This window comes from Rhipicephalus microplus, chromosome X, assembly GCF_043290135.1.
Source record: "Rhipicephalus microplus isolate Deutch F79 chromosome X, USDA_Rmic, whole genome shotgun sequence".
Lineage (NCBI taxonomy): Eukaryota > Metazoa > Arthropoda > Arachnida > Ixodida > Ixodidae > Rhipicephalus > Rhipicephalus microplus.
This window is the reverse complement of record NC_134710.1, coordinates 403,718,968-403,746,007: the sequence shown is the minus strand read 5'-3', so window position 1 is coordinate 403,746,007 and position 27,040 is coordinate 403,718,968. Positions and strand designations below refer to the sequence as shown.

Below are 27,040 nucleotides of genomic sequence, written 5' to 3'. Positions count from 1 at the left end.
CTGTCAGGGGCAGCATTTCGTGAAGGTATCAGTTACGTATTCAATTTATTTAGCAACCTTCTAACCATCTGTACTTGCCGACTGACTATTCTGCTCGTATAAGCTCGAAGATATATCTTACAGCGTGTTTGTCAAGGCAGTGAGCTCATTGCCATAGTCCGACACGCCAGCGCAGCTTACAATGTTTTGCCATGGCTGCTTTCTAAACAAAAGAACAAACAAGACGCCTCTGTGACACATGCAGACGCACATGCAGAGGCACAAAAAGATACGTTTCACGTTGTCGTGCCTGCGCACCGAAAGAGGGTAATTACGCCTCCACGGAAGCACGCCAGCTTGTATCTACATGCATATACAGTAGGTACTCTTTTAACTCCTACATGACCGAATGTTCAGCTGTATCACATACATGGCAATCTCGCAGGCCGGATGCAGCGCTGTACTTGCGGATGTTTGGAGTCGTACAAGCGGATGCCAGCGTCATAGTTGAATGACCACATTTGCACATCGCTTCGCGTTTTATCTATGTAATTCAAATTTAATAGAAAACGAACCATACATCAAGCACACTTTTGCTGCACTGGTGAAATGCCTGTGTTAAAAACACAGGATGCCCAAGGTATCATCTCACGGGATCTTGAAAACGCTCAAAGTGTTAAATATGTATCGTACTGCGACTTCTACAGTACGGTGCCTCCTTACATTGGTGTTATGAATGGAAGTTGACATAACTTTAATGCGCCCAAAAATACCACCTTGTTTAGGAGGCTGTCGCAGCAAATAAACTGGTGTGTCAGGAGAACTAGAATATCAGTGAGTGAGTGAGTGAGTGAGTGAGTGAGTGAGTGAGTGAGTGAGTGAGTGAGTGAGTGAGTGAGTGTGTGTGTGCGTGTGTGTGTGTGTGTTCAAAATGCGTGAACTTTCACACTGATTTTTAAACGGCTTCTGCAACATTTTTTCGTTTGATCAATTTTACTCCTTTTTTATCACCCACCATGTTGGTCTAGGGGCCAAGGTGCGTGACTGCTGACCCGCATGCAGGTCGTGAGATTGAATCCCAGCCACGGCAGCTGCATTTTCGATAGAGGCCGAATGCTAGAAGCTCTTATACTGTGCGACGTCATTGCACGCTAAAGAACAACTGATGGTAAAAATAAAATTTTCGGAGCCCTCCGCTATGGCGTCTTTCACAATAATATCGTGGTTTTGGAACGTTCAACCCCATCAACTATAAATATTATTTTTTTTCTTATCGCGGCATGCGGGCAGTAGCGGTGAGAACGTTTGCACAGCGTCCTGCCAGCTTATAACGGAGGCCAATGATAGAACACTCAAAAGCTCCCTTCTTTATTTACCTATAAGAATACTCGAAGGCCGAAAGCCATCCCATGTCTCGTCTTAGTCTCAGTATAGGTCTTTCTCCCGCAGTCCTACTAAAGCTTTCCGCATGTAATGTGGCATCTAGCATCGGAGGCCTCTTCGATTGCATCCGTGATCGGCGCACCTTTTGCTAGGGTGCGATGCGATGCGACGACGTCGGCATGAGAGGTCATATAATGACGTAGCTTCTGATAATGTCCCACTTCAATAGAATGCCTGATTTTGATCTGATCAAATGCTAACTTCATAATGACATCCGAAATTCGGTTATTTGTGATGCCATTAATGACGATGTCTTCACGGAGGAATAATAATATATGAGGTTTTACGCACCGTAACCACGAAAATATTATGAACCGTTCATCATGGGATGATGATTTTAACGCAATATTGTTAAGAAGCTCTCTTCACAAAAATTTTAGTGACGGCGTCTTGGGTTATTAGCAAAAAATCATCTTGTCCGTGACCGAAAATAAGAGAAAAATGCAAATAAAATAAAAATAATTATAAAGAAATTCGGTCAAAGCGAGTGATTGACCCAGGCCATTTGCGTCGCAAGCTCGTTTTCTACCAGAGAGCCACCCTATTTTTCGAAGCTACTTAAAAAAAAAACACTATACGAATGTCATATACTGGAAAAACTCTTTAGCGCATGTAATATTGCGCAGAATCACGCCAGGCGTCCAAACATGCGAATTGTGAAACAAGGGGGTGTCGTAAAGGCCTACTCATCACAAAGCTCTCAGACATTCATCATCAGCAGAAGAACCATCAACAAAAAGAACAGCTGTGCAGGTTCGCGCATTGCCTTACGGATGCGTAGTACTATTGTGCCATTCGACAATTGGAAAAAGGATCAACTATGGTGTAGTGGTATAGTTAACAAGTGTACTTATAGTAGGAATCCTAGGATACTTTAAAACGGCCAATGTTTCCGCGCTTATTGGTTTGTTTCCTAGTGGCACGGTTGAGGCACGCACCGAGAACCGAAGTCAAGCTAGAATGTGAGAAGGCGATGCGCACAAGCCCGCAAACGCTATCGCATTCCGGTGTTCAAGGCGAAGCTCAAGCGTGCTCCAAGCTCTCTGTTAAAGACGATAGTCTTTCTTGGGGACCTTTGACGCAAAAAGTTTGGTCTGCCTGTCTGTAAATTTGTCTGTACGTTTGTCTGTTTGTTTACTCTTAACCACACTGGGTACTTGAAATGGCCGACCCCATCCGCAGCGCCCACCAATGTTGCTCAAAATTTAGCGTTCATTCTTGTGCAATTTTGAATTAAAAAGCAATCATTTCACATGTCTGGGGCGCCATAGAGAGAGAGAGAGAAAGGAAAGGCCGGGAGGTTAACCAGATATTGGCATCTGGTTTGCTACCCAGCACAGGGGGCGGGGAAGTAGGGGCAAGAAAGAGGGGGTAGATAGAAGAAAAAAAAACGCTCGCGCACTCATGTGAAAATGAAATCACACACAGGAAGGGCGTCCTAGCTGCAACAGTTCAGTAAGGCCGGTCGATCGCAAAAAGTGTAGTAACGCTTTTAGGGCCTTCTTTTGTGAAGTTGCATCTTGTCGATATTGTAGAATTCCTTGCTCCGACAGAGGTTGATTATCTTATTTGCTGAGTTCCTTGCCAAGGCATAGTCGTTGTTTACTATACGCTAGGCTCTCACAAAAAATATGTTGAATTGTTTCCTCTTTGCCACAGTGGCCACAGGCTGCGGTGTCGGCCATCCCAATGCGGAAAGCGTAGGCGTTGGTAAACGCAACGCCCAACCACAGCCTACATAACAGGGTCTGGTCTGCTTGGCAAAGCCTCGACGGGACTTGAAGACTTAGCGTAGGGTCAAGCGAGTACAGTCGGGCATGCTTGAAGTGTGGCTGATTTCATTGTGATGTGGTTTGCTGGCGAGCAAGCCTGCGGAGCTTTCGTGCAGCATCTGTCCTAGAAAGTGGTAGTCGTAGTTTATGATATTCTGTGTGGGCTGAGCGGGCAGCTTGATCGGCCCGTTCATTGCCGATAATTCCGCAGTGACTCAGCAAACCCTGAAGTGTAATTTGGTACCCTTTCTAAGTCAGGTGGTGTATAACCTCTGCAATCTCTAGTACCAGCTGCTCGTGTGGTCCACGGCGTAAGGCTGATAGTAGAGACTGCAGTGCCGCCTTCGAGTCGCAGAAAATAGTCCACTTGCGTGTAGGTTGATCAACTACAAATTGCAACGCGACACGAAGTGCTGGCGATTCTGCTGCCGTTGATGTTGTTGCGTGAGATGTCTTGAATTTAATTGTCGTGGCCAACCTTGGTATCACTACTGCTCCTGTAGAGCAGTCCGGCTGAGCCGATCTGTCAGTGTATATATGTGTGGAGTCTGGGTATTTCTCATACACCATAACAACACGTATATATTCTGCATGTGCGTCTTTTACTAGAAAAGGCATACATAAGTAATTCTAAGGACCGTAGCGCTTATCACGCTGCGCTGATCATGTAACGCTTGCACGAAAAGGCGAGTGTTTCCAACGCTTTGCTAAGAGGAGACGGTGGTGGCACCTCCCCGTCGACTTGCGTTGTACACCTTATCACCTCTGAGACGGGTGCGTACACCCGTCTCAGAGCCATGCGCTTTGTTTTCTAAGAAAACTGCCAGATGGCGTACATGTCTCACGTGTGACGTGCTTTGATGCGTTCGTTCGCCTCCGCTGCACGCTCGAAGCACTCTAACGCAGCGCCTCCGGAATACCATTCACTGATTCTCTTGAGCAGAACATCAAATAAATGTCTTGTTCACTCTCTTCACACGCAAGACTATCATTTTTCGACGACATTTGCAGATGACATGCAGATACGGGGCCAATTTTTTTCTTCTTGCATCCCTTCTGTTGGCTCGACGCCACAGTAGGCCTACGCCACCGACGCCAGACACCGATGGTCACTTTTTTTTGCGTTTTATGACACATCTAAAGATTTTGCTTTATTATAGTACGGAAACAATGATGCTAATAAAGAACGTCTGTGTAAAAAGACTGCTTCAGCATGGCGGCAGTGACGAAGAATAAAACAAAAAAGTGGTGCTGCTTCTTCAGACATCTACATTTTGTATATAACTTCTTACTTGTGCTACGCTTAACTTACACAACAGCCCCAGAGGATGTTTTTCTACTGTACACGCTGTTACTCGTAGCTAGTTGTTTCAGTCGCAATGTCAGTTTTTGCCATGCTCTCTTAATTATCCAAGTCAAACGCCATTCTTCAAAATGTTTAGCATTGCATAAAAGCTGCGAGTGATTGTTTTATAAAAGCTGCGAGTGAAATTGATTAGCACGTGATAAAAGTTGCGATTACAGTGATAAAAGCTGCGAGTGAAATTTGATTAGCGCGGCCGGTTCTTAACGCTGAAATTTCAGCGAATCGTGTTGACAAACGCGTTAATGGCGGCCATTGAGAAACCACGCTTTCAAAAAAAAAGTACTGTCGCATTTCGCTCGTAATTGTTATTTATTATAGCAGATACCCTCGCTTAAGTAATGTACAGCATAAGCATTGGCTGAGACTTAATCTTACTTTTTTTTTGCTGTGAGTGCTTCTTTGTGATTATGGGCCGCCAAGGAACTGAAACACTCCTTGAACTGTCATCTTTCTTTTTTTCTCTCAGTGAAGTCAGTTTAGTGTGCGTATGCGCACTGTTTCAAACGGTGTCGATAAATCTTGGATTGGAGAAATATTGAGGCGTTAGTGTCATGCAAATTTTCTTTGGGCTCCCACAGCTCATGGTAGCGCCCACCGCCGTGCTTCTGTGAGTGATGGCCGAACACACGCTGCTCTCTCTCTCTCTCTCTCTGTGGTGGAATGCTCCCAAAGGTTCGGTGGACAGCCAGAAATAATACCGGAAATTTCCAATACTACGGCTCGTTACATCATCGCCTATGACTCCGGCATTTTGTGAAATAGTGATAAACACGCAATCTGTTTTGTAACAATTGTATCCCCAAAAACGATGTTCCTCAAGCTGCATTAAAGAACCTTCACCATAAACCATTCTCGAAGCCACAAACAATTGTATAGAATTTAATGTTTGGCATTTGGTTTTCGCCATCGAGGGGATGGTTTCACAGTGACATGTGAGCACAACAAACCTGAGGTAGGTTCAAGTCACGTGTAGACAGCAACTGGTGACATAGATGCCCTGTAGTCTGCAGTCAGTTGAACGTCGTCCACGCATACAACAATGACTGAATTGTCGTCCAGTGACTCCAACAGCGGCTTCGACAATTTCATCTATAGGAAGAATGCACTGTTTGCATACTCAATGAAAGTGTGTTGGCTCATCATGATAGCGTCTGTTGCTGTGTGGCTGGCTTGCAGAAGCTGGGTGAAAGAAATTGAAACTCAAACTCAAATATTTTACGTTTGCTGGCTCTGGCGTGTGGAGAGCGCTAACACTGCATGTCAAACATTTAAAACATGCATCTTTCTCGATGCCTCAGTATCATATATGTACTGCCCTCAGAAAAAAATTATTCGAGGCGCGTGACTATGGTATACATAACCATCTAACCCTCGCTTCGCCACAACACGCCTAAGACAACTCAGCCTCGAGCACACACACACCTTTTTGCAGACGGCAAGCTATTTGTAGACGTTGTTCAAAGTGCGTGTGCCTCTGAGCTTCTTTAGCAGCTTCAGCGTCTCAGAACTAGCTGTGCGCGAAGGGGCGCGGAGAAGCTATTGTGCGGACACGCGGGCTCTGTCTTGAAAGCGATGAGCTGCGACGAAGGTTGATAACTTCGTGTACAATGTCCGCTCACCGCTCAGTTTCCTTTCAAGCAAGTACCAACGTGAATGCTGGCTCTTACTGGATGGGCGAGCAGCAATGTCGGAAAGTTGTATCGGTTGTGATCAGGCGTGGTGGTTCTGCTGTAAATTGACGCACACACGCTGGTAGCATTCTATGGCACTAAATCATCACCATCATCATCATCATCATCATGATTCAGTGCCATAGAACGCTACTGGTGAATATTGGCACTGAATATTATACGCGAACGCCATCGTTGAGCCACCCCTTTTTGAGCATCAGTTCAGCAGAAAGTTGCATCGCTGACTACACATACAAATCATGGTATGCTTTTTGACATAAAATTCTCAAACTCCTGAGCCGCTTGTCATCAGTAGCACCATTCTATACGGAACTTCTCATGGTCATACAGTAGCCATCTCTTCATAATTCTGTGGCTACACTGCAGAACACCTGCTTAATTAGCAAGCTTATGTTTACTTCAGTAACCTTTTTGTTGCCTTTTGTACGTTCAAGGCACAGATTTCAAGAATATGAGCTGCAAAAAAGTGTCTTAAGTACAATTGGACAAGAAGCAACCGGGGCAGGTATAGCTGGGTGTCATTGTGAGCAGAGCTGCACAGGACGTGCTCAATTCTCTTTTTCGTATCGCAGAAGGTACGTGTTGAGGCACTAGAGGTGTCCGCCATTCCGATGCGAAACAAGCACACCTTTGTGAACGCGAAGTAGACCCGAATTCAGCAGAACAGTGCCGCATCAAGTGGCGCTATGTGTGATGGTAGTTGTAGATTCAACGAACGATCAAGTTGACGTAGATGCCACTTGAATTTGACAGACCTGCGTCCTCTTGCATTCTTGGTGTGCTTCCCCAAGTGCACCCATGATTCCATCTCTCTCTTTCATTATCTCTATCTTTTCATCCTTTTTTTTCTTTCCCAGTGTATGGGTAGCGAATCGGGTACGTGGTTAACCTCCCCGCCTTTTATTTCCGTCTCTTTCTCACCTGAGTAACAGGCCGAAAAAATTTATTCAGACCAATATCTCTGCTTTTATGCCCCAATAAACATTTATGTTCCTCTTCATTTCTCTCTCTTCCATATTTACTAAAACTCTTATTGCTCCTAAAGCTCCTGGACTTACTTTCTAAACACTGCGACTTGTTTCCATCGCATTCTTTGATTGACCTTACTGTGAAACTGAACTGTTTCACCATTCTTTCTACCCGGACTCCTCATCAGGGTAGGGTTGCAAACGAATTGTGTCTCTTCCGCTTAATGACGTCATTCTTATCTTTTTCACCCCCTTCACTATAGCTGCCAGGTTCTGCTATCTTGCACTAGTTTGGCTACTTTTCTAGGCCAGCAGTGCAGAAAAATTGGGTTGGCTACTTTCTCCTTCCTGACCACTTTCGTGTCCCCAAATTTGAGAATTCTTTTTTTTATCTGCTGACGTCGCAGCTCGTGACGTTCAAGGATGTGGTGCCAAAACTTAGCACCCAAAGCATTCTTGCAACCACGCAAAGAGAATTTCGCGCATTGAATAAGGGCATAATAACTTCAATGAAGAAGATGGCACAATGGCGTGAGCAGGCGTAAAGGTCAACGGGGGCAGTCATAACGTAAACATAAAAATGATTACGTATATTTATCGCAGTTTGTCATCTTCTCCTTCCTGCACGTTTTTTTTTTTTTTTTGCAATTATAACATGTCACTCAAGCAGGCCTCTCACACACATATACAAAATCCTCTTGGATACCTGGGTTGGATGCAGCGAGAACAGGTGCACGGGGCCTTATTTTTCAGATGAACCTTTACGGGACGAGGCACTGAAGCACACTTGGAAGTGAAAATGAATATAAAGCGGTCTGCATCGAGGGCGCTCTGCACTCATCGACATTAGAAATCGGGCATCCAACATTTCAAGTAAGCACTCAAAAACCAGTAGGCAAAAAGCAAAGGCGGCAGCAGAAGCAGAACGAACAGTGGTTAGTAAGTGCTTTCTTGCCGCCTTTGTCATATGTCCTTGTTGTTGAGTGCTCGCTTCAGTATATAGTACGAACTCGGCCACGAATCAATCCTTATGGATATCTGACAAACTGCTTGTATGATTTCCTGTGCCTAGGTACGGACTGCGACTCGGGCGTAGTCATCATGAAGGAAACTAGTGTGTGAAAATCGCTACATTTTATGCGCCAATTTCAGCAACTTTTATTTCTAGCACACTCACCAGGCTCACTTTTATCGTCGGAACTTATAGTCATTTCGACAAAATTCTTCCTAGGCGCGTTTCGAACCATTTTTTCAACAGAGCAAACGCTACGTCATTATGCCTAAAATGCTTTCTAAATTGAAGCTAGAATATGAGAAATTATAATCTTTAAGTGTTCCTGCTACATATGTTTACATTCTCACCTAAAGGTTTTTATATTTCGCAATTTAAATCAATATTTATAAGCGGTTTATCCATGTGCGTGTCTAGTGCTGGCTAATTTTACGGCCTTTGGCTCCTGGCTATTTTTGCAACTATTTTTCAGTTGACTGGTTATTTTTTTCATGTATCAGAGCTGATAACTTTGCCCCTCACCCTTATAACTTCTCTTTATAGCTCTCGCAGCTGTGAAAGTGTGTTTATATAATACATTTATGCAAATTTGTCTTGATATGTCTTTTAAAGACAATGCTGTGCTCTCACGTAGAGCTAATTTTCTACTTGAACTTTCAGGTGGAAGGGAAGTAACTGAGAAGCACACACAGTTAACGAGTGATATTTTTGTCTCTCTATGGAGAAAATTGGGCCTGCTACCACGATACGAAAAGGTGGGTGGCAAAAGAAAAGAGGTTGTGTGCAAGAGACGAGTAAAGTGAGTGTATTTGACTTTTTTTTTTTTTCAGGCAAAGATCGCGGAGGTTCTACCCGTAGATGACGACTCAGCGTCAGACACGAAAACGACCTTGACACTACTGGGCAACGAGAGCTTTGTGTAGGAACAAAGTTTTAGAATTCAGCACAACAATTCGCACTCTGGTATGTCACACAGGCCACACGCAAATGATTCTCCCAGCTTCTAACGAGTAAGAAGCTGGAATGACGGAGCAAGAAACATTTAAAAGGTTTTAATCCCGTCATTACGAGCGCACGGGGCGACCAGATAATGTCACAGGAATAGCATGCACCGACGAGAGCACATCAAGTGGCAGTTCTTTGCGGCACGGAGCAGCAGCCACAGAAAGCGAAAGAAAAAGAAACAAGAAAATGAAAAAAGTCGGTCGAGCATGTCCGCACGCCCTCAAACTGGTAGGTGTTCTGTGACGCCCTCTCTTCGGCAGCGTGTTTGAGGAGACGACACCGGCGTTGGCCGCGGTCTTCCTATTTTCTTTATTTTTCTTTTGCAACAGTGAAGTTGTAATAAGTCGACCCTTCGTTGTTGTCGTAACGCAGGTTGTCGAAGAGAATGTGCCGATGCAGAGGAGCTTACAGGAGGTGGCGGAAGAAGGCGACTAGGGAGAGAAATTGGTTTAGCATAAAAGATGCACCGGAGAGGCAGTAACGTGAGGCCTTGCAGCGGGCAAGTAGAAGAGGCGCGAAATAGAAAAGGCGTTTACGTGTGTCGTGTCCCTTCCAAAAAACGGGCGAGATTTTTCGTACTCCTAATGAAGAAGTAGGTAGAAGCCGCTCGTCGCGAGCGGTAGCAGGAGTTGGCACGAGAGCGCCTCACTGTTTTGGTAGCTTTCACTGCGTGAAAATGCCTTTACTTTTTTTAAAAGCCCGTAGCGCTTTAGAGGTCCAGATCGTATACAGTTCATTCATAAGTTTTATGAAGCGCATGAAATTAAGAGGTCAATGCAGGACTAAAGCAAGGCTGGCTATGCTCAAAACAATGGTAAAATCAATTAGCCCGGAATAAAAAGTATAATCGATAGAAAAAAAACTAACAAATTAATACATTAACCTATAGATAAAGCGCTGTGAAAACATGCGGCTGACGCCTGCGCATCATAATCAAGGGCTCTATCATCTCGCTGTGCGCACGATTTCTCCCAAAGCCACATCTTACGGGGAAACTACCTGATGTACCTCATTGACAACGACACGTGTTTCAACTCCCGCAAGAAGCTAAAACTCGATAAAGAGAAGGAAAATTAACGCTCATATGGCATACCGAGTTTGCTTATCTCACTAACAAGATTCTGCTCGTGGCTGTAAGTACTTGCAGTCTTGCCTCAAACCTTAACATTATCGACGGATTGGAAATGGAGCAGTGGGAACTCTGCGAACCTGAATCGCTGTGTACCCGTGCTACGCACTTTCTCATGTTTCGCAATGATGGAGCTGCATTTAGCGCAGCTGCGTTTAACGACACCAATCGCTACACAAGAGCGACATTGTGTTGTGTCACTAACTGCGCGCTGAAGCAAGGAGTCCGCGGCGTCAGATCAAGGAACGCAAGTAACCCAGCATGATCCATTCTCACGCTCCATGTGTCTGCAGCCGAGCAGATAGCAACGCACGCAAGTGGTTTCCTTGACAACTGAAACAGCAGCAGTTTACTTGCCGTTAGCCAGGTGCCGTTTGCACAAGTTGGCTCCGCAGGAGCGTGACATTATTTGGTTGCCACGAATAGCGGAGTTTTGAGTCCTAAAGATTTCTCGCTCCTTGGCTAGAGTTCAGCACGTTACTTGATCCCCTGATATACGGGTCTGTCTCAGAAACTAGCTGCAATAAATGGGGGCAACTTCAACTTTGGCACCTCAAATCAAGTGATTCGCATTGTTTGTTTCCTTTCGACCTCTTTGTTTTTTGGAAGGGCGAATTGACCATGAGGGAAAGAGGTGGGAAATTTGTTTTGAGTTTTTCAACGGGAAAAACAAAACAGAGTATTGGTACATGAAATATCTGCCTCCAAGTGTATAATCAAGCAACGTGTATTGCTATTTCATTTAATGTGATTACCATCTGTCTATACTGCAAGCAATAACAACTGTATCGGCACACATTGAAATGCCGGTGTAGGACTACAAACGTCTGGGACTTATTGTTTGCAGCATCGCACAACGAGGTATCTGAGCGTGTATTGCGGGTTTTTTCGCCAAAAGTGCGATGGAATGAATGATATTGCAACAAATTATAATGTCACAAGAAGAACGACAAGAAGTTTGAAGATTGTAGCATGCTTCTCAAGCTGAAAAGACTCATGCACAAAACATACGAAGAATGAGCGCAAACTAACTCTCACAGCTCGACAGTTAGGGCACTCTGCTCAAACCCAAATAAATCAGATTTGGGTGCACGTTAAAGAACCTCAGGTGGTCAAAATTTCCAGAGTCCTCCACTACGGCGTCTCTCATAATCATATGGTGGTTTTGAGACGTTAAACCCCACATATCAATCAAACCCAAGCATATGCACAGAAAAGTAATGCACAATTTTACACAGGACGAGCGCGAACTAATGACTGTCTCAATAGGTGACCGGCAATATGTGGAATCGCAGGGAACTGTGGAATACGAAGGCTTCCGATTCGACGCACCATGCGGATTAGCAGCGGCGCGCGCGCATTTTTGTACCGCTCCATTAAAAAAAGTACCTCTCCGTGCAATGTCAGTGCTTTAGAAGTTCTTCTTTGTTGGTTCTTTGTTCTTTGTTTACCGTAACTAAGACGATGACAAGCTACGAAAGCCATGAACGGTAAGAAAACTTTTTTATCACAATAAAATGATCTGTAATGCTTTTGTGCCGAACAGGGGTATTGTCGGTTTGGCTAGTGGATTTGTCAATACAGAAGACAGTTTTCATTGTATGTTACGTTGCTGAAGATAAAGAATCACCATTTTAAAGATCTCAGGGGATGAGGATGACTGTAGCAGTGTTCTAAGAATTCATTTCGGGGTCGTTGCTTCGGCCAACATCTTCGGTCGATCGGCATGAAGCGCAGCACTTATTGAGCCCGTCGAGATATCTTTTTTTCTAGCCTTCAGCGCGCTACAAGACGCATTCTTAGTCGGAGCCAGATGCTTATTTGAACGCTGATCTTGGTCAAGCTGCACGGCACGGCGGCACATGAACACAACAGTCTGACATAGATAGCGCCGAATAATCAAAATGCGGCACTTGTTTAACACACTTCTTTCTTTGTGTGCCGTCCTGGCGCACAGTTTGACTAAGATAAACGCAAATAAATGTACTCGTCCAGCGCTTCGTGTAAACTTACTCTTGAGTAAAGCTTTCTCATTTTCTGTACTTCTATATATACATATATATATATATATATATATATATATATATATATATATATATATATATATATATATATATATATATATATATATATATATTGTTACAAGGTTCCGGCTGACGGTATGACGGTAACAGGGCATAATGGGACGTGCCAAAAAAAGGCGCCTCAAGCTGAAAGTGAACAAGTTGACGTTGCTGGAATGCTGTGTTGTAGATGCTGAGGGTCAATTGTTATTTACACGTATTAATATCTTTGCTAGGCGCACCTGCGAGACAACTTATTTCTCGATATAATATTCGCAGAAAATTCATGCGTAAGCTTTTTATTAGTGCGGAATACTCACGTACTTGTGATAAAAGGTCTTCATAAACTTTAACGTTCGGTACCAAATGGCTACCTGTCGCTGTGGCTCTCTTCATAGCCATGGCCCACCTAATTTTTTTCTTCAATCCATGGAAATCGATACCCGTGTTTGCCTTTCACGCTCTAATTGGAAGAGCCAATGGCTGAACAACCGAACATAGTTTATCCGAAGGAACATAAACGGGCGACCACGCCCGCGAATCCCGAATAATCTGAGGCTTGCGACCGAGCGGTTCACCGTCGTCTATATACGGTTCTCGAACCGGAAGCCGGCAGCCGACGGTGTATCCCACAATCCCTCGCTCTTTTACTGGTCACCTATTGTTACTGATTTTTGTGTGAGCAGCGCGCTCCTTTCACGAAAGCGGCCTCTGCAGTAAGCGAAGTGACCTTCGTGCTCTTCAACGCAGACCTGCGGCGAAAGCTCAAGACGCAGAAACCGCCCCCATCACCAGGTAAGCGAGCGCACGAGCACCCACGCCCTATAGAAGCACACGCAAACTGCTACGCGCGGGGCGATGACCTTTAAAGGGTGCCCTTCATGCCCTTCGCGCCACTTCGCTAGTGATAACTAGAACTTGCTGAAGTACCACCGACTTCTGAGCGTCGCCAACGGTAAATGGTGCATATGAATGGCTCGCTGTTAGTGCTCTGAATAAAGTGCGGTCTGTGGCCAAGTCATTTCGAGCCACGCACTGCAGAGTGGGAAGTCGTATGTTTGACTAAATACAACGAATTTTTTTCTACTTTTTCCTTCGCCATCTGTTAGCAAATACTTCGCAACATCATACATGCATTTAAAATATCTCAGTGGAATCATGGTGCAACCCGGCAAGCAACACTTCCATGTTAATCGCTTTCGGCACCGGCAAAATGGAAAGTATTAGCGTTGTCTTTTAAAAGACACCGGTGACTCTTTTACATTCTGAGAGCCGATATCCAAGACCAGATATGACTGGTCATGCTGTATCTGTCAATTCTTCATAACCTCAAATGGCTGTCATAGTGAGCCTGAAGGCAGCTAAATTAGCAAAATAAAGCAGGAATTTAGCCATCGCTGACCAGGAGTGCAGTTAATAGTCAACTATCCGCTGTCACCTGCGTTAGCCAGAAAGTACCCAGCTTCTCCTACAGTTGATCACTATTTCGAGAATGAATTCTAGCGAAGCATCTGAAAACTGAGGTGTCGTGCACTCATTAGTATATAACGCTATCTAACGACTACTGCAGCCATCCAATCCAACGTACAAGGACCACTTCTTCCACACCTTCATTCTTTCTATACAATCAAAGAAAATGGAACTTTACTGAGGTCTGCCCACGTGACTTGAATCTAGAGCCACGTAAACGACGCGCAGGGGTCATCTTAAGCACATGAGAAATTCGACGCAAATATACAGGTGGACATAAAAGCACAAACGGGACATGCGCCAATACTTTATCCAGGTTTATTTTTAATCAGAAAACGTTTCCTTAAGCACATCTAAACGTATGATGCATGTGTACGCCAAAAAAGGTTTGAACAACGTCTGAAAATACGATTGATATGGCATGCAAAGTGTTTCTCCTAAGGAGTTTCTGGTCATCGTATAGCTTGAATATTCAACTACAGGTTTTCCCGCTCAATTTAATCCAAGCGCCAGCCAAATTAATCTAGGCGCCAGTCAATTTAATCCAGCCGCCACTGAAATTAATCCAGGTGCCATTCATTTTAATCCAAGTGCCACTGAAATTAATCCAACCGCCAGCCGATTTAATCCGGACGCCAGTGAATTTAATCCTGATGACATTGTGACTTCAAAACGACCCAGATTTTCGGGAATGCGTGGAGTGAATAGCTTTGGAGTGAATGTAACAGGGAAAAACCATGAATGAGTCACTCGTGACACAATGTGACTCGCGCGACATTATCTCGCCATCACCCGCTTAAGCACTATTCACACCTTCGACATGCATATCAAAGGAAAAGCCGTCCACACAGTAATAACTTGATAATTATTAACCAGGCCAAAGATCTCATCACGAGTGACTTAGGGGACGTCCTCACGCATATCACCCACGCACACACTGTATTAACCTTCCCTCATGCATATCAAATGAAACGTCTTTGAAAGGGCGGGATTTTGATACCTAAAACTCGGCCAAGTCACCTGATAATCAGTTCCTCAGGGGACGTCATCACAAATATCACCCGCACACGTAATTTACTCGCCTACCGACATGCATACCAAACGAAACGTCTTTGAGAGAGCAATAACGTGGTACCTATGACTCGGCCAACTGACTTGATCACTTGTGATTTAGGTGACGTCATCACGCCTATCACCCACGCACGCAATGTCTAACCTGCCATCATGTATACCAAACGAAACGTCTTCGAGAGGCTAATAAATTGAACGCTGTCAATCGGCAGAGGGACGTGATCACTAGTGACTCGTCTGACGTCATCGCGTTTGACACCCACGCACGCAGCGTCTAACCTGAGTTCATACATATCAAATGAAACGTGTTTGAGAGAGTAATAACTTGAACGCTGTCACAAGGCCCAGTGACGTCATCACTAGTGACTGGCGTGACGTCATCTCGCCTAAGAATCACGCAAGCACTCTATAATGTGCCTTCATGCATATCAAACAAAACGTCTTTGAAAGGGTAATAACTTGAATGCTGGCACTAGGCCACGTGACGTCATCCCTAGTGACTCACGTGACCTCATTACGCCTATCACATGCACACGCAGTGTCCAAACCTGTCTTCATGCATATCAAACGAAATGTCTTTGAAAGAGTAATAACTTGAACGCTGTCACAAGGCCCAGTGACGTCATCACTAGTGACTGGCGTGACGTCATCATGCCTGACACCCACGCACGCGGTGTCCAAACCTGTCTTCATGCATATCAAACGAAATGTCTTTGAGAGAGTAATAATTTGAACGCTGTCACAAGGCCCAGTGACGTCGTCACTAGTGACTGGCGTGACGTCATCATGCCTGACACCCACGCACGCAGTGTCCAAACTTGTCTTCATGCATATCAAACGAAATGTCTTTGAGAGAGTAATAACTTGAACGCTGTCACAAGGCCCAGTGACGTCATCACTAGTGACTGGCGTGACGTCATCACGCCTATCACACACGCACGCAGTGTCCAATCCTGTCTTCATGCATATCAAACGAAATGTCTTTGAAAGAGTAATAACTTGAACGCTGTCACAAGGCCCAGTGACGTCATCACTAGTGACTGGCGTGACGTCATCATGCCTGACACCCACGCACGCGGTGTCCGAACCTGTCTTCATGTATATCAAACGAAATGTCTTTGAGAGAGTAATAACTTGAACGCTGTCACAAGGCCCAGTGACGTCATCACCAGTGACTGGCGTGACGTCATCACGCCTGACACCCAAGCACGCAGTGTCCAAACCTGTCTTCATGCATATCAAACGAAATGTCTTTGAGAGAGTAATAACTTGAACGCTGTCACAAGGCCCAGTGACGTCATCACTAGTGACTGGCGTGACGTCATCACGCCTGACACCCACGCAAGCACTCTGTAACCTGCCTTCATGTATATCAAACGAAACGTCTTAGAGAGAGTAATAACTTGAATGCTCTCACTAGGCCTAGTGACGTGAATACTAGTGACTCATGTGACGTCATCACGTCTATCACACACGCACGCGCTGTCCTAACCTGTTGTCATGCATATCGAACGAAACGTCTGTGAGAGAGCAATAATGTTATACTTGTGGCTCGGCCAACCGACTTGATCACTATTGACTCACGTGACGTCATCACGACTAGCAGTCATGCAAGCAATTTCTAACGTGCTTTCATGATTACCAAATGAAACGTCATTGAGAGAACATTAACTTGAAGGCCGTTGCAGGCAGCGTCTGCTAGTAAAAAACTAACTTCTCGCGCTGCACAGCCGTTCACCAGCTAACCGGTATACGTAGGCACCAGATCGCGCGTTTCGAATTCAGTCAAAGGCGTCTTTACATGGCTTTTGTTTGACGTGACGCTTTTCTTGACTCGTGTAGATGCGATGGAAGCAACAGTACCTTCAAGCAGCAGTGTGGTACAACCCAACAACAGTGTCACATCGCTCGTTGAGGGCAGCGCTTCTCCTTCATTCAATAAATAGAAGTAATGAAGTCGAAATGACAATTAAGCATTTTACAAACCATACTCAATTACGCAACATTCAACCGATACCCTCACCTCCCTGCGACACGTTTACTCCAGCTCGTCGTGTGGGTAGATGTACGCGTCTTTTTTGTTGCTTCTCGTGTTTCGTAGAATGCCTTGAAAATGCGGGCAGCCAGGCTGCAATACTGTGAACGGACAGGCGTTCTACACTAAACAGGCACGCTTATTCCAAGCACACTAACCTATAAGAAACGGCGTGCCGTAGAATGTAGAAAGGAGGGCACGAGTCAGGCACAACAGTAAATGGCGCATCAGCAAATGGCCAGTTGCAAATAGCAATAGTATGTATCTCAAGTATGGGAACTGCCCTCTATTACAACGGATTTGTTTCACAGGATAACCAGATGAAATAATTGTTGAGCCGAAGGAGTGGTAGACAAATCTTTTTGTAGCAAGCTTCGGAGCAGGCAGACCGTGCGTCTTATGCTTGATTAAGGATATACAGTGTTATGACTATAGCCGAATTATATGCAAACGCCTGTTTCGTTTCTTGTGCTCATATCGTGTCATTTGGACACGTGAGCACAAATTAGAGGGCGAGGAGAGCTTTTATAGTGCTTTTATAGTGCCTATATATGCTTATTTCGGGCGTTGTAGCCTCAATTCGTATAGGTGCCTGTAAATGTCTGTTTTCAAAATCGATGCCCATATAAACGCTATTTAACCTGAAATTTTGCTTTTAAGTACCACTGAGCCCGGTATTCATGTTACCGGGCAAAATATAGGTTTCGGGACACTGTGTGGTGCAAACTACTCTTTATTTCACGAGTTACGTTTAGAACTGTCAACCTCAGAAGGCATTTTAGCCAAGAGGGAGGTAGACTAGCCTCTACACATGTATACCATCCATGTCGCGTCGTCTGCTCAGCCTCTTTCCAGTGTGCGCTCAGATGCGTAGGGAGCAGGAGGTGCCTCTGTGCAGCGGCAGGAAGATGAAGAATGAATGCGAAACTGTGGAGAGTCATCAGGGGAAGTAAGGAAGTAGAGTGCAGATAAAAAAAGCAATATCTATGTAGTTTTTGTTTTTTGTTTGTCATTTACATGTGGTACTTCACTGGGTCACCTGAAAATATTTATTTAGGCAGTGGAAAATGTTGCCTGCCCAATGAAAAGGTTTGTGTCACTAGAAATTTGAATTTGATCATTAGAAGCGGCGAAAGCATAATCTCAGGAGGTGAGCTTGAAACCTTCGCCACTAACTCTAAGAAGACTTCGTAAGTCCAATTCCTTCCCCGGTATTGGTATGAAATTCACTCGGAGCTGAAGCATCACACGACGTGCATGAGCACGTCATGAGCGCGTAACCTACACTCGCATGAGATGCCCATGTCAGCCCGTGCGTGCAAGTGGTGTTCTGCCGTCTCGATGTTCTTTTGTATTGTACTGCGAGTTTTTGTGGGATGGATCCCTATCTGCGCGCACGTTTGGAGAGGCTAGCTTGAATAACGTATCCTTAGCCCGATACACAGCGTCACACCGCTGCATCTTCAGCTAGGGACGATACACCAAAACCACGCCCAGCGTTGTGAATGCTGGCCCCGACACAATGCGCAAACTGCGAGAACACCAACGCAAACAAAATGGAGGCACCTTAGTCTCGCGTCTCTCTCGATATGAAATTAAATAAATCAGGCGAATAGATTTCGCCTGTGTGTTCTAACGTTTTTGTAAACTTTCATGCTTCTATTTAGGCAACAGTTTGTACAAATTAGACACAAAAAAAATCCTTCTGGCCAGGCGCCAGAAGGATTTTTTTTTTGCGGCGTATTACCTTGGCCTAACCACACAGGCTCAATTTTTCTTCTGTCTGTGAACACTTTAAGGGTCGTTACACAAACTTAAGAGTTTTGAGAAGCGTAAAGGAATAAATGCACTGAGCGCTCAAGATCTCATTTACCAAGATTTCCAGTACTACGCGTGGCATAAAGAGGTGATAGGTCAAACTGAACACGGCTTCACCTTCATCTCATGGGCGTGCGCCCCAACATGGTGAAGGTGATAGAATGGTCCTGCCTATGTCAAAGTAGTACGTAACACTGCGAGAACTATTTGAGACATCGTGTGTAATTTGTACAAACTGTTGCCTAAATAGAAGCATGAAAGTTTACAAAAATGTTAGAACACACAGGCGAAATCTATTCGCCTTATTTATTTAATTTCATATCGAGAGAGACGCGAGACTAAGGTGCCTCCATTTTGTTTGCGTTGGTGTTCTCGCAGTTTGCGCATTGTGTCGGGGCCAGCATTCACAACGCTGGGCGTGGTTTTGGTGTATCGTCCCTAGCTGAAGATGCAGCGGTGTGACGCTGTGTATCGGGCTAAGGATACATTATCCAAGCCAGCCTCTCCAAACGTGCGCGCAGATAGGGATCCATCCCACAAAAACTCGCAGTACAATACAAAAGAACATCGAGACGGCAGAACACCACTTGCACGCACGGGCTGACATGGGCATCTCATGCGAGTGTAGGTTACGCGCGCATGACGTGCTCATGCACGTCGTGTGATGCTCCAGCTCCGATTGAATTTCATACCAATAGCGGGGAAGGAATTGGACTTACGAAGTATTCTTAGAGTTAGTGGCAAAGGTTTCAAGCTCACCTCCTGAGATTATGCTTTCGCCGCTTCTAATGATCAAATTAAAATTTCTAGTGACACAAACCTTTTCATTGGGCAGGCAACATTTTCCACTGCCTAAATAAATATTTTCAGGTGAACCAGTGAAGCACCACATGTAAATGACAAACAAAAAACAAAAACTACATAGATATTGCTTTTCTTATCTGCACTCTACTTCCTTACTTCCCCTGATGACTCTCCACAGTTTCGCATTCATTCTTCATCTTCCTGCCGCTGCACAGAGGCACCTCCTGCTCCCTACGCATCTGAGCGCACACTGGAAAGAGGCTGAGCAGACGACGCGACATGGATGGTATACATGTGTAGAGGCTAGTCTACCTCCCTCTTGGCTAAAATGCCTTCTGAGGTTGACAGTTCTAAACGTAACTCGTGAAATAAAGAGTAGTTTGCACCACACAGTGTCCCGAAACACATATAATTCCCGGTAACATGAATACCGGGCCCAGTGCTACTTGAAAGCAAAATTTCAGGTTAAATAGCGTTTATATAGGCATCGATTTTGAAAACAGACATATACAGGCACCTATACGAATTGAGGCTACAACGCCCAAAATAAGTATATATAGACACTATAAAAACACTATAAAAGCTCTCCTCGCCCTCTAATTTGTGCTCACGTGTCAAAATGACACAATATGAGCACAAGAAACGAAACAGGCGTTTGCATATAATTCGGCTATAGTCATAACACTGTATATCCTTAATCAAGCATAAGACGGACGGTCTGCCTGCTCCAAAGCTTGCTACAAAAAGATTTGTCTACCACTCCTTCGGCTCAACAATTATTTCATCTGGTTATCCTGTGAAACAAATTCGTTGTAATAGAGGGCACTCCCCATACTTGAGATACATACTATTGCTATTTGCAACTGGCCATTTGCTGATGCGCCATTTAATGTTGTGCCTGACTCGTGCCCTCCTTTCTACATTCTACGGCACGCCGTTTCTTATAGGTTAGTGTGCTTGGAATAAGCGTGCCTGTTTAGTGTAGAACGCCTGTCCGTTCACAGTATTGCAGCCTGGCTGCCCGCATTTTCAAGGCATTCTACGAAACACGAGAAGCAACAAAAAGACGCGTACATCTACCCACACGACGAGCTGGAGTAAACGTGTCGCAGGGAGGTGAGGGTATCGGTTGAATGTTGCGTAATTGAGTATGGTTTGTAAAATGCTTAATTGTCATTTCGACTTCATTACTTCTATTTATTGAATGAAGGAGAAGCGCTGCCCTCAACGAGCGATGTGACACTGTTGTTGGGTTGTACCACACTGCTGCTTGAAGGTACTGTTGCTTCCATCGCATCTACACGAGTCATGAAAAGCGTCACGTCAAACAAAAGCCATGTAAAGACGCCTTTGACTGAATTCGAAACGCGCGATCTGGTGCCTACGTATACCGGTTAGCTGGTGAACGGCTGTGCAGCGCGAGAAGTTAGTTTTTTACTAGCAGACGCTGCCTGCAACGGCCTTCAAGTTAATGTTCTCTCAATGACGTTTCGTTTGATATTCATGAAAGCACGTTAGAGAGTGCTTGCATGACTGTTAGTCGTGAGTCACGTGAGTCAATAGTGATCAAGTCGGTTGGCCGAGTCATAAGTACAACATTATTGCTCTCTCACAGACGTTTCGTTCGATATGCATGAAAACAGGTTAGGACAGCGCGTGCGTGTGTGATAGACGTGATGACGTCACATGAGTCACTAGTATTCACGACGCCAATCACTAGTGATGACGTCACTGGGCCTTGTGACAGCGTTCAAGTTATTACTCTCTCTAAGACGTTTCGTTTGATATACATGAAGGCAGGTTACAGAGTGCTTGCGTGGGTGTCAGGCATGATGACGTCACGCCAGTGACTAGTGATGACGTCACTGGGCCTTGTGACAGCGTTCAAGTTATTACTCTCTCTAAGACAATTCGTTTGATATACATGAAGGCAGGTTACAGAGTGCTTGCGTGGGTGTCAGGCATGATGACGTCACGCCAGTCACTAGTGATGACGTCACTGGGCCTTGTGACAGCGTTCAAGTTATTACTCTTTCAAAGACATTTCGTTTGATATGCATGAAGACAGGTTTGGACACTGCGTGTGTGGGTGTCAGGCGTGATGACGTCACGCCAGTCACTAGTGATGACGTCACTGGGCTTTGTGATAGCGTTCAAGTTATTACTCTCTCAAAGACATTTTGTTTGATATGCGTGAAGACAGGTTTGGACACTGCGTGCGTGGATGTCAGGCGTGATGACGTCACGCCAGTGACTTGTGATGACGTCACTGGGCCTTGTGACAGCGTTCAAGTTATTACTCTCTCAAAGACATTTCGTTTGATATGCATGAAGACAGGTTTGGACACCGCGTGCGTGGGTGTCAGGCATGATGACGTCACGCCAGTCACTAGTGATGACGTCACTGGGCCTTGTGACAGCGTTCAACTTATTACTCTCTCAAAGACATTTTGTTTATATGCATGAAGACAGGTTTGGACACTGCGTGCGTGGATGTCAGGCGTGATGACGTCACGCCAGTCACTAGTGATGACGTCACTGGGCCTTGTGACAGCGTTCAAGTTATTACTCTTTCAAAGACATTTCGTTTGATATGCATGAAGACAGGTTTGGACACCGCGTGCGTGGGTGTCAGGCATGATGACGTCACGCCAGTCACTAGTGATGACGTCACTGAGCCTTGTGATAGCGTTCAAGTTATTACTCTCTCAAAGACATTTTGTTTGATATGCATGAAGACAGGTTTGGACACTGCGTGCGTGGATGTCAGGCGTGATGACGTCACGCCAGTCACTTGTGATGATGTCACTGGGCCTAGTGCCAGCATTCAAGTTATTACCCTTTCAAAGACGTTTTGTTTGATATGCATGAAGGCACATTATAGAGTGCTTGCGTGAGTCTTAGGCGAGATGACGTCACGCCAGTCACTAGTGATGACGTCACTGGGCCTTGTGACAGCGTTCAAGGTATTACTCTCTCAAACACGTTTCATTTGATATGTATGAACTCAGGTTAGACGCTGCGTGCGTGGGTGTCAAACGCGATGACGTCAGACGAGTCACTAGTGATCACGTCACTCTGCCGATTGACAGCGTTCAATTTATTAGCCTCTCGAAGACGTTTCGTTTGGTATACATGATGGCAGGTTAGACATTGCGTGCGTGGGTGATAGGCGTGATGACGTCACCTAAATCACAAGTGATCAAGTCAGTTGGCCGAGTCATAGGTACCACGTTATTGCTCTCTCAAAGACGTTTCGTTTGGTATGCATGTCGGTAGGCGAGTAAATTACGTGTGCGGGTGATATTTGTGATGACGTCCCCTGAGGAACTGATTATCAGGTGACTTGGCCGAGTTTTAGGTATCAAAATCCCGCCCTTTCAAAGACGTTTCATTTGATATGCATGAGGGAAGGTTAATACAGTGTGTGCGTGGGTAATATGCGTGAGGACGTCCCCTAAGTCACTCGTGATGAGATCATTGGCCTGGTTAATAATTATCAAGTTATTACTGTGTGGACGGCTTTTCCTTTGATATGCATGTCGAAGGTGTGAATAGTGCTTAAGCGGGTGATAGGCGAGATAATGTCGCGCGAGTCACATTGTGTCACGAGTGACTCATTCATGGTTTTTCCCTGTTACATTCACTCCAAAGCTATTCACTCCACGCATTCCCGAAAATTCTGGGTCGTTTTGAAGTCACAATGTCATCAGGATTAAATTCACTGGCGTCCGGATTAAATCGGCTGGCGGTTGGATTAATTTCAGTGGCACTTGGATTAAAATGAATGGCACCTGGATTAATTTCAGTGGCGGCTGGATTAAATTGACTGGCGCCTAGATTAATTTGGCTGGCGGTTGGATTAAATTGAGCGGGAAAACCTGTAGTTCGAACTAAAATATCGCCATATCACTGTCCCACCGTATTATTTGACGTCCTCCTCGATACACTACGTTACAATCTAGATCACGTATAGGATCTATACACCGAGTAGAAGCATCGTTTCGCTGTACGTCGTGACAGAAAAGCCAGAACATCAATAAATATGATCATGCTGTCTCAGAACAACTAGCTATGAGGTCATCAAGACCCCATTATCATTTTTCTTGGTGGTTTTGGCGCTGTATGTTAGCTCGCAGTCACTTTGGGGAATTGAACGAGAAAGGGGTGAGCAAATATCTGGGTGCAAATTGTATCACTGGAGAAAATTTAGGATTTTTCAGATTAGAGAAAATATAGCAGCTTTGGACTTAAGCAAGAAGTCATCCTGTACGAACTAAAACATTTCCAACAGCTGCGCAGACGTCTCCTTGACAATGTCATAATTAGGAGACTTTTAAGGACCAAATATTTGGTAATAAAAAGTTCTATTTATTATATTGAAATCATCCAATGCCTTTTTTCTTGAGGATTCTATTAATTCGTGATGACCACTAAATAAGCACACGGGGAAGGATGCTCATGTTCTTGTTGGTGACACATCCATCTAAGGATGTATCCCCAATAGATAAGCTAAGGTTTGGTCGGTAAGTGAAGAAAATCTACGTAAAAGAGAGGGCAATCGAGCTTCTTCTAAGACATTGCAACAACAAATTCAGGTGAACCAATACCTGGTCATCGAGTGTACTCTTTGAGAAGTACAGGGGGAGGTAATGAGAAATACAGGTGGAAGTAATGTCGGCACTTAGTATAATAATCATCAAGGCGCTTGAAGAGTAAGAGATGGAAGACTTCTTTTTGGTGCAAGCGTGCGTTCAAGATGCTACAGCTGCTATGTTATATGTGGCTTTGCCTGCTTGACGCCAAGCAACGATGACAGCACACAACAGCCTGGCCACCTAAAGTGCTCCGCACCTAATAGAATGACTACTACTATCAGGCTCTGTATTAAATGCAAACGATTTTTTAGTGAAGCAAGGGCACTTGGCCGACGTCTCAGCGCTCTCGTGGCGGCCTCCTTAGCTTGAGACGTAAGAAAATTTGCATAGGAGGGCGTTAGTTGACAGCAAGCATAATGACCAGAAGAATATATGAATATCGCGAGATACTTGTCCTGCACGTTATAAAACCCGAATATGGCGTCTGGCGCGTACCCGTACGATGGCCCATGGAATGTGGATACGAGCCATGTAGATTGTTCACATTTGGTACCAACCTAAGAGCGATAATGACAGGCTTTCACATCTTTTTACGCAATCGCGTTATGAAGCTTGTGTAGCGGAAATTGCGGGGCCGGCATCGACAACATTGTCGGTGAAGGTAATATGAGATGGATGAAAATATTCAAAATCGCAGTTAGAGCCTCAGTTGAATCTAGCCATTCTTCGTGGCAGTCAAGTATTCTGCCACAGAGCCGCGGCAGAGCTTGAAACGGAAAACGAAGAGGACACAACACTGGTTACATATCGTGGCAACGTCGACACTGGAAACAGTGTTCATTATTCGCGTTAGCAACAATGTAACATACTACTTCCAGTCATTTACGTTACCTATTAGCTCCTGAAACTCGGAAATCTGTGGTCGACCAATGCTTGATCCGCAGAATACCACCGCGACCACTTTTTATGATGTGTTGCAACGCAATGTAGCACACCGTTCATTTCCATAAAACTGACATCTGTGAGGTGAGAACTCCCAATGGACAAACAAAGAACAAAAAAGATTTTGATTCTGTGCGGGCACTGAGGCGTACTGCAGCACGTACATGTCGTAAGCAAGGTAAAATGCATGCAGTGACTACTTGTTACTGAGATTGAAGATAGCGCTAAGTCTGCGGACATCTTGAGCGAAACGAACCACCAAAAGACAACACGACGTGGACGTGGTGCAAATAAGATATGAAGATTTCAGAGTTAAGATTAAGAATAAGCACGCAGATTCAAGGCAACAGGGTAACAATGACTTCAAAGGAATGAACGAAACAGTAACTGACTGATCTCTGAAACAGCAATCGAAGTTGGAGGTAAAATAACAAGGCGAGAAGTAAGCAAGCTTTCGCGATACACAAAAGTTCGCATAAAGAAATGGCAGCACATGAAAGAGACTAACTGAAGATCTGAAATCGAGTTCGCGGAGCTAACGAAGGTGTTTAAGAAGAACATAGTAAGTGACATAAGTTAGTATATGTAGTCGAGAGTTTTGTGGCCTAGAAAAGTCACGGACAAAATTATTGCAGCGCCGACCAAGCAAAAAAAATATATCCAATAAAGAGACGTTTCGGCTCCAGTATGGCAAGTAAAACGTTTCTTTTTTGTTAGCGTCTTTTGTACGCGTCTCTTTTCTATGCGTGTCTTTTTTGTACGCTTGCTTTTTTCTCCATTTGTCTCTCTCTCTCATCTATATGTTACTATAGCATCAGCATGAAAGAGATTGCAGTAAAAAAAGGCACCAGCATCAAAACAGCGAAAATTAGACTCTGCCCAGGAAAAAATGAAATGCATGCTCTAAAGGACAAATAGAGAAATGTTCTCAACAATGTGCAATGCACCGTTTTGGTTGTCAAATAATTCAGCTCGGAACTATGTAGCTCGAAATTGATTCATTAACCCTCGAGAGAAAGTAACAATGATCAAAATACGGAAGTTCGATATGCAAGTACCAATGAGGTTAGAGAGCTCATAAATGATATGGCACACAGAAAAGTGGCTCACGAGAAAGAAATAACATCTGATCAGATAAAAGAGAAAGAAGAACGTATTTAAAAAAAAAACTTACTACAATTTGCACCTAGTGCCTCACAACAACAGTTACAATGAACTGGAAAAATAGCAACATTATGATAATACGCAAACAAGCATACATAACTAATACATGGTTGAATGGAAGTAAGCGCATAATAGACGAAGACGAAAAAGGAAGAACAGCCAGAGAAGCAGTTGTCCATTATTTTTCATTTTCGATCTTCGCCTGTGGTGTATGAAGTCCAACTTAACCATGCATTTTTAAACCAACTAACCTATGAGAGGAACTTGTTCTTGTTCAGTTGGCGAAATACTGAATGCATATTTGCCGCTAATAAAACATGCATACAAAAAGAAGACGACGATGTGGTGTCCCGGTCTTCTTCGTTATGTATGCGTGTTTTATAAGCGTGAGCTCTGCACCAATTTTAACCATTCCAGTGGTAGATTCTTTTGCATAATATTATAATTGTTGAAGTATTGTGCTCTGAAATTACATTATGATTGTGAAGGACGCCATAGTAGAGGGCTCTACAAATTTTGCACATGTATTATCCTTTAACGTTTATCCAAGTAAACGGGCACCGAATATTTTGCCTCCCCTAAAGAAATGTGGCCACCAAGGCCAGAATTCGATCCAATGACTTCTGTGTGAGAAGCCAAGTATCACAACTCCCATACATCACCGTGCATGGTGAGGAAAGAGACAAAGAAGTCTTAAAGCATCGTAGGCC

The 27,040-nt window shown here is 44.4% G+C and overlaps 2 protein-coding genes across 4 annotated transcripts in view; one reads left to right on the top strand and one right to left on the bottom strand.

The window, feature by feature from the left end:
• The window catches only part of LOC119160952 (sodium-coupled monocarboxylate transporter 2-like), a 171,372-nt gene extending 160,445 nt beyond the window's left edge, over positions 1–10,927 (top strand). For both annotated transcript variants that reach the window (XM_075880192.1, XM_037413233.2), the window contains 2 exons: positions 8,892–8,986; positions 9,062–10,927. In XM_075880192.1, coding sequence (XP_075736307.1) covers positions 8,892–8,986; positions 9,062–9,154 — 188 coding nt within the window. In that variant the 3' untranslated portion in view covers positions 9,155–10,927. The remainder of the gene's footprint in view (positions 1–8,891; positions 8,987–9,061) is intronic.
• LOC119161865 (zinc finger CCHC domain-containing protein 24) overlaps positions 1–27,040 on the bottom strand; it is a 251,549-nt gene that overhangs the window by 109,063 nt on the left and 115,446 nt on the right. The window lies entirely within an intron of this gene.